We start from the raw sequence: 15206 nt of genomic DNA, 5'->3' as shown, positions 1-15206 counted from the left end.
CGAGTAACAGGCTCCAGCTAATAACTGTCCTTAGATAATGAGCCGTTGGCGAATAACCACCGTTGGCCTCCACAAACAGCGGCAGCAGTCGTGGCAGCTCAGGCTGCCATTAGAAGTGCCATTTTTTAGCTGCCGCTGCCACGATTTGAGCTCGGCCCGTAAAGTGAACACTGCGCTTGAGGGACAGTTAAACGCACCTGCGCGTCGGATCCGGAGCTGCGCTGGAGCCATCCGGACACCAAGCGGTGGACATCTGGACTTCAGACGGTCAAATGCCGGCCAACGCACCATTTGGGTATGTGGTTCAGCGCATTAGTGGTTCAAGAACATTTAAAAATGATAAATTTAACCACAAGTGAAGGCAGTCGCTCGGTACGGATGAATGTTTCAAATGTTTAAAGATTTCAGTTCATTAAACATGTTTCATTCCTTTTCTTTTCTAAGAGTTGGGTTAAAAATGAAAAAGTAATCCACTTCTGACTGGAAGCACCTTTTGAAACAGTCTTTAAAACTCTGCACATGTTCGGCTGAAGGTGAAACAGCAGATGGCAGCAACGACTTCAACATCCAGTCGCCGTGTGCCTCAAACTCCTGATATGAGCAGGTCGGCGTCCACAAACCTTCAAATGGACTTTGTTACCGGATACAAATGAAATGTGGAATGTAACGCACTGTTTAACGATCTGAAAACTTGTGCAGGAACTCAGGACATTAAAAATGTTGGACTTGATGCTTAAAATTGGACACAAACTTTGAAAATGTGGTTATTTCTTCACAGATTACTTCTAGAAAAACATACACACGCACAGATGCACCGTGTTTCTTTAACGTCTTTACTGCCGTTATTTAAAGATGTAATCGGGTCATCTTTGGCCATGAAACTGGGTCTAATTGCACATTTTCCAAATGTAATCCAACTGCTCTAAGGTTACTTAACTTTTGTAATCTGATTACATTGTCTCAGTCACAAGCAATGTGTATGAATTCCACCTTAATTATTCATATTTACGCATGGTGTCCATCTGCACATCTGAATTTTTCCTCTGTAAATACTTAACACCAGTGTTGGTGTGTTTAACTTGTTTGTCTTGCATTTGTCCAACAACACCCCCCATCTCCCCCACCAAAAACAGCCTTTGTTGCACCCGGTTTCCCCCTTTTTATCACATCACTGCAGGAATCAAACGCTAAATAATCCTTCCACTCTGAAGCGCTGATGCTGCGTTCATGGAACCTGGGAAAGATTGAGGACAAGAGTTTCCAGGTCAGAGTATCTAAATAATCTCAGTTTGTGCGGAATGTGATGTGTGAAAACATAGCTTCTTTTAATAAAAGGTGAATATAGTTAAATAAATTAAATTCAGTGACTAGACTTGATCTAAACTGCACATTTTAATGTTTGAGTTCTTAACTTTTAAAATCTGTCAGTCAGCAGTTGAGCAGCAACAAAGAAACTTCTCAGTAAACAACATAAATCTGCATCAAACAGCAGTTATTGTGTCTCGATGCTTAAAATGAGACGGAACGATTTGTTGTTGTTTAGCATAAAAAAAATATTTTAGGAAACAAACTCACATAACAAAATGACAATTTAGCAACAAAAAAAACAACACATTGTTCAGTTATCATAAACTTTAAAAAAAGAAAACATTCAGCGGAGTTCTTGCCATCAAAAATCACCGCTGACTTTCCACGTGAAGCAGGACTACAAAATTCAGTTGTTTGTACTACAAGTCTGGGTCACCGTGACGTCACGTCCGGCCTTTAGGACGTTCCCTTTCCGGCTTCTGTTAATTTGGTTTTCGCTTTTTAACTGTTTTGCCACTTTTAGTTTTGTGTCGGCACGCGTTTTTTTTTAATGTAAATGTGTTTGTTTTGAAAATGTATTTTTTTTTTATATGAATTTGTTTCCTAAAATTTAATGTTTTTTTTCTATTATTTGTTCGGTTTTTTTTTTTAATGTTTTTTTTAATTGTAAAATGGTTTTGCACTTCTCAGCCACCGTAGATATTAGACACTAGAGGTTTTAATCACTCTGAATTCACACTTTACAATCAATGAGCCTCATTGTGAAGCCAAAGAGAAAAACAGTGAAGATGACAGCATCACTCAGACGTAACTTCAGATCTGAAGCAACACATTAAATCATCTAAAGTCCAGAATGATACAAAAATCAGCTTCTTTGAATCAGAACTCAGCAAAACATTTTCCAGATAAGAAGGTAAAATAATTTTTCCTGTATTTCCATCTTGTGTTTTAGATTTTCTTCACTGTATGACGACACAAACACAATCACTGCTGTGAAAGGCAACAAGTGACAAAAAAAACACCTTTTTTCTGTGATTAAATTGTTTTGGTAAAGACGGCTGAAAGAAACCGAACCATCAACAGAACTACAAATCAAAAGATAAAGTGCTGTTGAATCACAGTTTGAATGACAGCTGATCTCTCTGCATTTTACAGATAAAACAATAATGAGCTCAAGACTAAAACTATTAAAGAAGTGCTGACTGCAGCTTGAGTTTCCTCTTTCTATTTGATTTTACAGAACGCACCACCTTCAGACCATATATAAAACCCAACTCCAGCACAGAGCGGCTGAGTGAATGTGGTCTGGACTCTGTGGAGGAGAGTCATGGTTCCAGAGACTCTGTAGAAGGACAGAATACCTGCTCTGTGATCCAGGTACACTCCGACTCTGGAGGATACAGGACCTGAGATGGAGGTTTTTATCTTGTTGTACCAAAATGAATAATTGGTTTGGTCACATCTTAACGCCCAAGATTTGTCATTAGAACCAAATAAACATTCATTCCCATCTCCTGCTCTCCTGATGTTCTTGTATGCGACTGCTACACGAACTGTTCCTTTCCCTCTCATCTCCACCTCCCAGTAACTACGTCCAGTCAGACTCTCTCTGCTCAGGACCTGCTGCCATCCAGTGAATCTGTCTGGATGAGCAGAATAAGACTGAAATTGTTCCATTAAAGTCACTTTTCTGTTCCCCTCTGACAAGAACAGCTGTCTGTTTACTGTGTTTGGATCCAGTTTGATTTCACATGAATATTTTAAGAAGTCAGCTCTGCTCTCTGGTTCTGGTTCAGGTTCAGGTTCAGGTTCTGGTTCTGGTTCTGGTTCAGGTTCAGGTTCAGATTCAGGTTCTGGTTCAGGTTCTGGTTCTGGTTCTGGTTCTGACAGTAAAACATCCACCTCAGTGACTCTCAGAGAGATGTTGGTCCATTCCTCTCTCAGGAGGTCCTGTAGTTTCTCTCTGAGCTCTGACACAGCTGCTGTCACAGCCTCAAAGTGCCTCAGAGGACGGATCTTGATGCTGGATGAGGGTGTAGACTCCCTGAGTGCTGACACTGAGGGGCAGTTCTGTAGAAACTGGGTGTGATCCTCTGTGTCTGAGAGCTGCTGCAGCTCAGCATCTTTCCTCTGCAGCTCAGTGATCTCCTGCTCCAGCTTCTCCTGAAGCTCTTTGACTCGACTCACTTCAGTTTCCTGCTGGGATCTGATCTGCTGCTTCACCTCAGAGCTTCTTTTCTGGAGGAGACGGATCAGCTCAGTGAAGATCTTCTCACTGTGCTCCACTGTTTTATCAGCAGACTGATTGATGGCCTCCACCTCCTGCTGAAGCAGCTTCACATCTTTCTCTCGGTCCTGGACTCTCTGCTGGATTTGTTGCTGACTCCCCTCCAGCTCTCTCTGCCTCTCAGTCCTTTCTGCTGCAGCTGACACTGTGTCGTGGCCTTTATGTTCATCCACAGAGCAGAGATAACAGATAGACTTCTGATCAGTGCGGCAGAACATCTTCATCACCTCATCGTGAAGAGAGCAGATGTTCTCCTGGAGGTTCTTGGAGGGCTCCACCAGCTTGTGTTTCCTGAATGGAGGTGAATCATAATGAGGCTGAAGGTGTTTCTCACAGTAAGAGGCCAGACAGACTAAACAGGACTTGATGGCTTTCAGTTTTCTTCCAGAGCAGACATCACAGGCCACATCTTCAGCTCCAGCATAGCAGTGATCAGCAGGAGCAGCTTGGAGTCCAGTCTTCTTCAGCTGCTCCACTAAAGCTGCTAACATGGTGCTTTTCACCAGGACAGGCCTCGGTGTGAATGTCTGCCTGCACTGAGGGCAGCTGTGGATTCCCTTCTGATCCTCTCCATCCCAGAAGCCTTTAACACAGTGGAAGCAGTAGCTGTGTCCACAGGGAATAGTCACCGGATCCTTCAGCAGATCCAAACAGATCGAACACTGGAGAATTTCTCCTTCCAGCTGATCTCCTTTTTGCGCCATTTCAACAGCGACTGAGTGAGTTTCACTTCTTCAAAACTGAAACTACTCTGAGCTCTGAAGGGGAGGGATCAAGGAAACTGAAGGGGAGGGAACAAGGAAACTGAAGGGGAGGGAACAAGGGAAGGGTGGACAGAGTGGAGCTGCTGTGTTTGAGAGCAGGAGGAACAGGGAGGTTATCAGAGTTCAGTCCATTTCAGGAGCATAAGTGGTCGGAGAGAGATACTGTAAGGAGGGTTTCCTGGGCAGCCGTTCTGTTCTCATCAGTACCAAGAGTCAAAATAGACGAGGCTGGCGTTAATGAGACGTCAATGGAACTTTTATTTTGTAAATCCTACAACCGGAAGTTGTCTCGTGTATTCTGGCTCGCTCGAAATTTCTGCTCAACATGTCTCCCACGCAGACTCGTCTCTGTCAGTAGAATCTTGTGGATTTGTCGTGAAACGTCTGCGTTTTGTAAGTATTTGGGTTAAATGAATGTATTTCACATCGTCACCGTAACTGTCACTGGTGAGTAGCCGATGGCGGCTTTGCTAACAAGGTCACCGCATCCTCGGCCAGCCGGTGGACGCGTTAGCCTGCCGTGTTAGCATGCTCCGGGGCTGGGAACACGGCTGCTGACCTGGTTTCACACCACCTGGCTGCCGGAGCTTCAATTAACACTTTCATGGGACATTTTCTAAATAATGAGCTTCCGTTTGTGAACCGCGTATTTTTAGTTTTTATTCAATACGCGACTTTTAAAATTCGTTAGCTGGTTGCTTGGTGCTTTAGCGTTAGCCTAGCATTAGCTAACGATAACAGTTAAACGGCTGTTTCGTTAACTTTTAGTTTTTCAGGTGTTTAAGGCTCTAACTTCGTTAAAAACTGTCTCTCTAAGCATTTATTTGTTGTCTGTAAATTGTTGATCGAGCTGTCTGATTAAATCAGGTCAGCAAGGTGGGTGTCTTCTTTGAAATCTCTTCTAGAGACGCTTTTATTGGAGATTTTTTCCTCTTTTGACTTGATATTCGTGATTCATTTCTGCTGATCGATTAGTAAACTTCCCTCCAAGTTTATTACATTTTCTATTGTTATTTTGATTTGTTTCAAGTTGTTTCACTTGATCTTATGTTAATCTGCAGCTATGTGCATTACTTTAAAATGATAATATATAATAAAATCATTCATAGTAATGTTATTTTGGTGACTGATATCTGAGTTTTTTGTTAATATTCCTGCTTTGAAACGTGATTATTTTCTGTGTGAGAAAACTATTGTACTACTATAAAGTATTTAGTCATAAACTAAAACTTAGAGGCGCATTATGTAACAGTAGAATAATTGTTCACCATATTGGGATATTTAAAGAAAACATACTTTAAGTTAAAATTATTTTATTTAGTTTGTTTTAAAGTTTTATCCTCTAATAATTACAGTAACTGTGCCCTGAAAGTATATTTTGTAATACATATATATATTTAAATACATTAAAGTTTTAAGTGCACTTTTTACACTTAATAATAACATAGTTTACTATTAAATACTTTTTCCTGTTTATTAGTGGCAGTTTGTGCAATATATTTTAGTACATTTCTAAAACAAAGTAAATAAACTGTAGTTTTTTTAATCATTTGTGTTGTGAATAAACTGTAAGTTGTTCCATTTTCGCACACAAAAGTGCAATAAACGCACTTAAAATTCTGCTTTTCAACAATTTGATTAAAGCTAAAATGAACTAGTTGTTCCAAATCAGCAAAGTTTGAGTTAACGGATCATTACCACCCTTTAAGTTTCCGAGTCTGCTGAGATTTAATATATTTGGCACATTTATTTTGCAGTGACGCTAAACTCGACTGGAAAAAGGTTGGTCAAGTATGCCGCCGTTAATGGTCGCGCAGGATTGGCTGATGGCAGCTTTCTCTGCTGTGATTCGTTGTTTGGCAGATAAGTGGGTCAGGCGATGACACGGTTTGGTTGGTTTAACCAAGTTTAAAGAGGCTTTAATCAGTCCGACCGTGGCGTGCTTTAACAGCAGGAACCTCAGAGGAAGTGAAACCAAAGGTTCACACTTTCTACCAGCTCATCAGTGAATGTCTTTTATCGTTTTTAGAGTCTTTAATTGAAGAATGTGGTTTGTTCAGCGGTGACCAAAGGCTACAGTATCCAGGGTCTGTTCGAGCTGACAAAAGGTTTCAGGCTTTTCCTTGACTTTGTGGAAAAAGGATGGCGGGAAAACTCCTTAAAGACGAGCTCAGTGAGCTGTGATGTGGGTCTGCAGCTCTAAACTACAGATATTATTCTATAAGTATTCCACAGAAAACACTTGGTCTAATGCAGTCTTATCGCAGTGTTACATGAAGAGAATTTCATATGAATGGGTTAAGGACCGGCTTCGTATGTTCTGCTTCTTCAGGATGAGAATATCTGGGTTGGATCTGAAGCAGCTGTCGAATCGGGTCACGTGAAACTTTGCAGTTCTGAACGTTATTCTTCAAAACAAGACTTTTTTTTAGTCGCCTTTCATCGTTTCATACATTTAAGATGTTAATCGGAGTGGAAACGTGGCCAATAATGGAGGTTTCTAGCAGGTTGGTGTTAAAATCACGGCAGGAAAAGATGGTATTTAAGGCTTCTCTATCAGGGACGTTGGCTACACGCTCACATTTGATCCTACTCTGCCTTAAAGTCACCTTCAGGTTGTGTTGCTTCTTATCTGCATCCAACATGCTCCAAACAGACACTGACGCCTTTAAAAGCAAGTTGATAAAGATGCAGAATTACTCCAGCAAAGCAGTTTTAGGAGTTTAATGGAGCAAAGTGAAGCTCATCAGCCTGAGCTTGATGCCGGCTAATCGTTTGTGTTTCTGTGCTTTTGAACTGACAGTTTGAATGATTCGGTTTTCCTCTTCACAGCGGGTTAGCACTAAGCTAGCGGGTCGTGTCAGCCAGAACCCAGAGAAGCAGCAGCATCATCAATGGTGTGTCTACATCCGAGAGCCGTCACATTTTCCCGTGTGCGCTCAATGAACCATCTCCTCAGCTCTCATCACAGTGAGTGTTTAACCCACGCAGCCTCTCTGCCCTCCCAGTCGCAGCCGCCACTCACGACTTTGTCTCACGCAGGCTGCACATGTATGGCGTTTGCGAGGCTTGGAGGGGAGTTTTGCCAAGCTCAGCACCTGCTGCTTATTGTGGACAAGTGAACCGGAGGACACAGGGAGGCGCAGTCACTGCCATTCACACACACAGGTCAGTGACACAAAGGCAAAGAGTCAAAAATAAACCGTTTTTACTTTGCTACATTAGGGGGCGGAGCTTTGAATCCTTCATGATTTAAAAAAAGATGATGAATAAACAGCCTTCGAGCGTCTTTAACCCTTCGAACTTGTACTCAAAGCTTAAACTGATACGCAGAGTGACCCAAAGTTTATGAAGTCTGAAACTTGAATCACCTGCTTTGCCTGTGATGACGTCACTGGTTACATCATCGTGTGGCGGCGCCTTAGATTGCACATCTGTAAGCGGTCGGCCGCTGCTCTCAGTTGGTGCGTCGCTGCATCCACTGCAGCCTTTCTGTAACGCATGCCCCTTTAATCTTTTAAATAGTTATTAACTAATCAATTCCATTAAAGCTTTTAAAAGCAATAAAACCTCACGATCGATCAAGTCGAACACTAATACAGCTGGTCAGATGAAGTTTAGGTGCCAGAGACGGTCACATTTTAACGTATGTACCAACATTTACCAGCAGGGGGCGTTGCAGAGGTATTCTTTGCTCCCCTCCGGTACACTTCATCAGTATTCTGAGAAATCCAGTCCTCGTTACAGCTGACACACTGGCTTCCAGCACCTTCCACGTCCACCCGCTTTACCGCCATTAGGATCTGAGCGTCCCCCGGGCGCTGAAGATGGAGCGTGTGCAAAACAGTCGATGGTCACATGATTCGTGAAGCTCTCAGATAGTTCCAGGAAGTCGTTTTTTTCGTGCTTAGTGCGCCGCCCTCTCTGCTCCGTCACCCTTTAAACCAAAACATCTTCCGTTCTGAAACTCTTCCACGTAACCGCATCCCGTATCGGCCTTTAATGTCATTCACTTCCTCCGTTTTGGATGTGACGCCGCCGCCTTCATTCAAACGAAACACGCCTGCGAGAAGAAGGCAGATTTGTTTTATTCAGGCAGTTATTTTATCACTTTGAACACGTGGTTCGGTTTATAATTTCAGCTGAATCGGTGAATGGAGACGAAATGAGCTTCATTTAAAGATGCTTCATCTCCTCACAGGTCCTTACTGCCATCCTGTTCGACCCATATGAGGACAAGCCAACCTTCTGCCTGTGACCCAGACGAGGCTTCGGTTGCAGCCTGGGAGTTTTCTTCTGCTCTCCGTATTTTCCTTTCGTCTCCTGCTCCGAGTCTTCTCTGGATGGGCTAACAGATTTATAAAAGACGAAGCACAGATCTCATTTTCTCTTGATCTCCATCTGTTAGATTTCAAGTAAACAAGCCAATTTTATTTGCTTGCCAAGAACCTTTTTTCCCCCCCAACTTGTTTTTTTTACCAAATGTGATATTTATTTTTTTTAAACAAACACAACTGCAGATTTTTTTTAGTGAAATTGCTTTCCTTTAAGTTAAGGTTCCCTTTGCTCAGTCTCAGAGAGAAAGCACAGTCCTTTTTTAGACTTTCATTCTTTCTTAACAAACCTTTTTGGGTCTAAAAATGAACCGACCAGCTCCAGTGGAAATCTCTTACGACTGTCTGAGGTTCCTCATCACGCACAATCCCACGAATCCACAACTGGGAAAGTTTATCGAGGTACGACAAGCTTCCGTTTGGATGTTATTTGTTTCTGTTCCTTTTTAGGGAGAACAAGAGTGACTTTTTGTGTTTGTTTTAATGAGCAGGATTTAAAGGCATTTGGAGTGAACACGCTGGTGAGGGTGTGCGCCGCCACTTATGACAAGACGCCGGTGGAACACGAAGGCATACAAGTCCTGGTAAGGGATGCACACACTACACTTTTACATCTAGTTATGTCAAGAAAACTATGATCTGTAAATGATGGCTGACAGTAAAAACATTTAATGGCACTCCAGTCATTAAAGGATTAAGCCAGATTACTTAAGTCTTAATATGGAACTGAAATGTAGCTTTAAGTGATGTGACAACATCAGCAAAATATGAACAAAAGCTTTATCTAAATGGCAGTCGGATATGAATCATCTGGAAGTTCACCAGAATTAACCGTAGAACACATTGTACATGCATATGTAAACAAAATCCTGACTGTGTTGGAACAGAGTGCTGTTTTTAAGGTTATTAGCACGGATATTTTTACATAAAGCAAATCAGCTGGAGCTGAAAACGATTCTTCGATGCAAATTATCAGTGTTGATGCTTTCGTTTACCTCCCACCAACGTGTGCTGCTCAGCAGTTATCCTGTTTCACACGGACAGTTATTACTGTCGCACAACAACGAGGAGCAAAATCAGAGAACAAGAGGAAAAATGTCTAAAGTTTGGGAGCATTTCAAAGAAAATAAAAGGGAAAATACTGTACAGTGTGTCCATTGTAAAAGCCAGTTAGCTTAGCATGCTAGCATGACGTTGATGCAATAGCATCTCAGCAGAAAGCAGCCAGTTCACATATCGAGTCCACTGAGCGGAACAAACGCAAAAGAACATTTCATGTTAGCATTTTAATGGAAATCAGTCGGCTTGTTAGCAGAGAAGGAAGCTAGCAGAGAACAGAAGGACGCTAGCAGAGAACAGAAGGACGCTAGCAGAGAACAGAAGGACGCTAGCAGAGAACAGAAGGACGCTAGCAGAGAACAGAAGGACGCTAGCAGAGAACAGAAGGACGCTAGCAGAGAACAGAAGGACGCTAGCAGAGAACAGAAGGACGCTAGCAGAGAACAGAAGGACGCTAGCAGAGAACAGAAGGACGCTAGCAGAAAATAGATGGAAGCTAGCAGAGAACACAAGGACACTAGCAGAGAACAAAAGGAAGCTAGCAGAGAACAGAAGGAAGCTAGCAGAGAACAGAAGGAAGCTAGCAGAGAACAGAAGGAAACTAGCAGAGAACAGAAGGAAGCTAGCAGAGAACAGAAGGAAACTAGCAGAGAACAGAAGGAGGCTAGCAGAGAACAGAAGGAGGCTAGCAGAGAACAGAAGGAGGCTAGCAGAGAACAGAAGGAGGCTAGCAGAGAACAGAAGGAGGCTAGCAGAGAACAGAAGGAAGCTAGCAGAGAACAGAAGGAAGCTAGCAGAGAACAGAAGGAAGCTAGCAGAGAACAGAAGGAAGCTAGCAGAGAACAGAAGGACGTTGAGGCAACTTGTGTTTATTGTGGCTAATTTCTGTTGAAATGTCACCAGAACTACCAGAACTACCCCGCTAGCACCAGCACAGCATCATATTGTCCTTAATGTGCCTCTGCCCATCAGAGCAGCTTTAGCCTGTTATTGTGAACTATTATTCTGAGTCACATCAAGTCCAACCAGGATAAAAACAGCTCATTTTATCAGACATGTTGCATCTGTTAAATCAGAGGCTGCTGGTTAAGGTGCTGTTATTCTGAGTCACTGTGATGTCTGATAACAGACAATAAAACAGGAAATAAGAGGCTTTATTAGGATTTCAGCTGCATTAAAATACAGTTCATGAAAGCAGAGACAGCAGGAGAGAAGCTAACAGATGTTAACACAGCTGGATGTTAGCTACAAAGCTAATAGCTGCTGCTCTATAGTTATGTTGTCAGGATCAATATTTGTTTGCTGCATTCCTAAGTTCAACATGTACAAAGTGGAAATGCTAAACCTCCTGAAAATGCAGGTAACAGGAAGTGCTTCAGCACTACAGTCCTTTGTCCATCTACCACAGAATCATGACTGTTAGCTGATCTGCAACAGAAAGTCAAACTAAATAAAGACTTTTCTCTCCAGGATTGGCCATTTGATGATGGTTCTGCCCCACCAGACCAGGTGGTTGACGATTGGCTGAGTCTGCTGCAGACGAAGTTTAGAGAGGAGCCCGGTTCCTGTGTGGCTGTGCATTGTGTTGCTGGACTGGGACGGTCAGTATGAAGTAGTCTGGATGCACACAAACATCAGAGATGGAGGAACAGTGTCACTTTGAACCGTACACCTTTGCTCTTGTCAGTGTGTGTCCTGAGTCTCCTCGGCTCACACTGTCTGTAGATGTGGGTCGAAGCAGCAGTCAGAGTTTGATCTGAAAGTCAGAGGTGACAAAATATGGAAAAATCTAAAATGTCCTTTTTTTTTTTTCTGTTCTTGGAGCGTATTTTAGTGTAAAACGCTCTAAAAAATCCAATCCTGGCATTTTTTAGTTCCCCTTTGTTTGAAAGTTCTTTATTTAACGAGAGAAATGTAAGTATTCAGGAAATAATTCTTCATGGCTCATTTATTCATTGTATAAGCTTGTTAAATAGGATAATAACTGGTGTATATATATATATAAATATGTTAAAAGGATTAAAATCAGTATAAACATGTTAAAAAGGCAGGAAATCAGTGGATATATCTGACACCAACAGGACTTTTTCTTTAGTCTTTAAAGGTCAAAATGAGCTCCTTTTGGGCGTGTTTCTTGGTGAATTTTAGAGTCACTGTTTTCATTGTCAGATAAAAGGGATTTTACTTGATTCTGAGTGTAAGAACTCCTATTTTGCTTTGACGATTTGTGATGTTTTCCTGAACTGTTTTCAGAGCTCCTGTGTTGGTGGCTCTGGCTTTAATCGAGTGTGGGATGGAGTATGAAGATGCCGTACACTTGATAAGACAGTGAGTGTTTCGCACCCTTCACCATCCCTGTTACTGTTTATTCTGGTCTTTTAAGGGCGAACTCCAACCTTTTTTTGGGTTTGTTTCACGTTTCTCTTTTGATGTCAGAAAACGTCGTGGAGCTTTGAATGCCAAACAGCTGCATTACCTGGAGAACTACAAGCCTAAACTGTGTCTGCGCTCCAAAGACGCTAACGGACAAAGCTGCTGTGTACAGTAGGAGTCTTTAAAGAGAAAAAAGTGAAGGTGGTACGTTTTCTTTCCTTCTCTTTGGTTTGTAACCTCACCTGAAGTTGTAGCCACGACCCACAATGCTTAGATTATTAAAGTGAAAGAGAGTTATAAGCTTTAATTTCGTCTGTAAAACTCAAAAACATTTACTCCAAAGCTTCTTCTATCAGTTCTGTTTCAGGTGCAGATTCATTTTTAAACATTACAATTGGTGCAGCCTCCGTATGCCCCAACAGCTAATTCATTCTACTTCTTATAGTATGCAGCGTCACGGTTGTTCCCAGCTCTGAACACTAAAATGAGTAGTTGTCAGCCTGTGGATGCAGAGCCCTGCTGGTTTATTACACATTTTGCATCATATATCTCATTGGCCAAATCAGTGAGCTGCCTGTGACGAAGACAAGTTTTTAAGCAATGTGCTTTGATGCAGATTTAAAAAACAAAAACAAATATGTGTTCAGTTTGAGATGTGCTGTATTAAAAGAACAGTTTACCTGCCTGTTATATGTCCCAGATCAGACTCAGTCTGCTTTACAAGAACAAAGTTGGATTGGCTGTAAATGTTTGGCTCTTACTCAAAAAGTATCACCAGTGCAAGAGAAACATCGTGTTAAAGGTGAGTTGGTGAATGTATTGATATCGGAACACTTAAAGGTTTTAGTAGAATATTCCATCAAACGTTCAGAACACAAAGTCGGCAGCGTGTCCTCAGTCTTTTTATGCCTCCACTTCTTATTGAAACTATCACAAAAATACACAAATGGCTAAATGAGTTCATGTGATGTTAAATGCAACTGTAATTAATGCAAAAATAATTTGATAGATGGTGAAATAAATGTATTTTATTGCTTCAATGTATATTTACGTTCCTGAATGCGTTTCTGCTTACTTATGCAAATGAGGGGGCGGTCTTTCAGTGCGTGTCATGGGCTCAGATTTCCCCTATTGGTTTATGATCGCGTGACTCGATCGTTTTTTTACCCGACACCGGAAGTAGCAAAATGTATACTTCCGGTATCGACGCTACGATAGAGATAGCTTTTTAATTCAACATCACGGTGTAGTTTCTGTTTTCTAAGTCACCAATTTACCTGCTTAAAATACAGCGGCTCTTTATAAAATCTGAACAAAGAGCGAGGCTGCGGGACAAGCTGCATTTCAGCCGTTGTTGTAACTGCAAGTTAAGCTAGCCGCTAACGCCATTGGCTTTCCCCACTTCCGGTTTTTGTGGCTTCGTTCTGAAACAGATATAACAATTTGAAAGCACCCTCATTTGCACAATAAAGCAGAAATGCTTAATAAAGCTGAAATTAAACGAAAGTAAGGAAATTAAAAATTTGGAGGGAACAACAAAAAGGAATTAAAATAGATTCCAATTAAAATAGCGTATAAAATTGAAAACCGAGGAGCAAAGTAAAAGGATGAGGACATTTTACACAAAAAACTTTAAAATCACAGCAGAAAAATGTATTTCTTTTACATTTTATACAAATGTTTGGGCATTAATTACTTTTTAAACTTAATTTTAGCTTCAGTTATATAACTTATTCATGTAGCCATTTAAATAGTTTTGTATTTATTTCAGATTACAGCAGTTTTAGTCCTCCAGACATGACAGAAAGCATCTGATATTAATCCTCCAGCAGACTCTCAAGCGTAGATAATGTTGGGTTATAATCTGTATGAAAGCAGTCCAGGATAGTGAACGATAGTAGATCCTCACAAACACATCTGTCGTATGAAAATAAGCCAAATATGTATATTTATTTATAAATCGGACAGTCTCCCAAATTCTTTGTGCGTCTGTGTCACAACAAACATGTCAGAGGGCTGTGCAGCCAACATGGCGGCCATAGTTTTTGCCTCTCCGGCTCTTTCAGCCAGCTGCTGTGTTCATGATAAGCTCCTGGGTCTTTGTGCTGTTTTGATTTTTCTGTAGTTTTATTTTCTTTTCCCTTGTATCTTGTGCCTCCTTGTTCTTGTTATTTATTTATTTTTACCGTGTTTCTGTGAAATGTTCATCTGACTGAGAAACGGAACTATTCGTCTTGGATAATTAAAGTGCTTAGTGCTGTTAAAAACTGTTGTTTTTTGTCTATTTTAACACAATGGGAAACATTTATTTTCATCTGTGTGTTTATTTCAAGTCATTCTGGTTTAAACCTAAAATTATCATTAACTTCAGTTAAAAAACCACTTGGAATCAAGTCTAAATTCCATCAGCGAACCACATTTTTATAAAATAATGAAAAGTCAGGACTGCTGTTGGATACTTGGATGATTTAGCTTTTGTGTGCCGGTCTGTTTCTGCAGCAGTTCCAGGATGCATGTGATGGGTTAATCTGAAATGAACTCCATGAACTCTGAGAGCGAGTGTGTCTCTGTGTGAATGATTGGTTTTATTGACGGCCCTGTCAACACATACAGGAGCTGACCTTGAACAAAAGAGCCACGGGGAATGAACACAATACCACAAGTCATTACTGAAGCTTGGAAAAAAATTAAAATATATTCAGTTATTTATGTTTTTACATTTTTGGACATCTTGAAAAATCATCAGATGTTAAAATGTGGTGAAAACAACACATGACATATTACACTGTCATTATTTACTGAAGAAAAACTGACAAAACAGAAGCAGTATGTGGAAAAACTAAGTGAATCTTTACTGATTCCTGAGGAGGAAAGACATCAGCAATGATCTTAGAGAAGCAGCTGTTGCTGCCCATCAGTCTGGGAAGGGTTATAAGGCCATTTCCAAACTATCTGGAGTCCATCATTCTACAGAGAGAAAGATTATTCACAAGTGGAAAACATTCAGGACAGCTGTCAATCTTCCCAGGAGTGGACGTCCCAGCAAGTTCACCCCAAGGTGAAGAAGCCCAGAGCTACATC

At 41.2% G+C, this 15206-nt stretch overlaps 2 protein-coding genes across 2 annotated transcripts; one reads left to right on the top strand and one right to left on the bottom strand.

The window, feature by feature from the left end:
• Positions 1-2015: 2015 nt before the first annotated feature.
• On the bottom strand, positions 2016-4304 carry LOC140270593 (tripartite motif-containing protein 16-like). The gene has a single exon (XM_072365790.1). The coding sequence runs from the start codon at positions 4297-4299 to the stop codon at positions 2533-2535; it is 1767 nt and encodes a 588-aa protein (XP_072221891.1). The 5' UTR covers positions 4300-4304; the 3' UTR covers positions 2016-2532.
• Positions 4305-4495: 191 nt separating this feature from the next.
• On the top strand, positions 4496-14393 carry LOC140270157 (protein tyrosine phosphatase type IVA 2-like). The gene is made up of 8 exons (XM_072365253.1): positions 4496-4752; positions 7192-7329; positions 7402-7527; positions 8561-9095; positions 9185-9277; positions 11223-11353; positions 12006-12080; positions 12189-14393. The coding sequence occupies exons 4-8, from the start codon at positions 9000-9002 to the stop codon at positions 12298-12300; spliced, it is 507 nt and encodes a 168-aa protein (XP_072221354.1). The 5' UTR covers positions 4496-4752; positions 7192-7329; positions 7402-7527; positions 8561-8999; the 3' UTR covers positions 12301-14393.
• The last annotated feature ends 813 nt before the right edge of the window (positions 14394-15206 follow it).

The sequence above is a fragment of the Leuresthes tenuis genome, unplaced genomic scaffold (assembly GCF_036924035.1).
Source record: "Leuresthes tenuis unplaced genomic scaffold, fLeuTen1.0.hap1 SCAF_15, whole genome shotgun sequence".
Taxonomy (NCBI): Eukaryota; Metazoa; Chordata; class Actinopteri; order Atheriniformes; family Atherinopsidae; genus Leuresthes; species Leuresthes tenuis.
The sequence above is the reverse complement of the archived record's forward strand: the minus strand, read 5'-3'. Positions and strand labels throughout refer to the sequence as shown.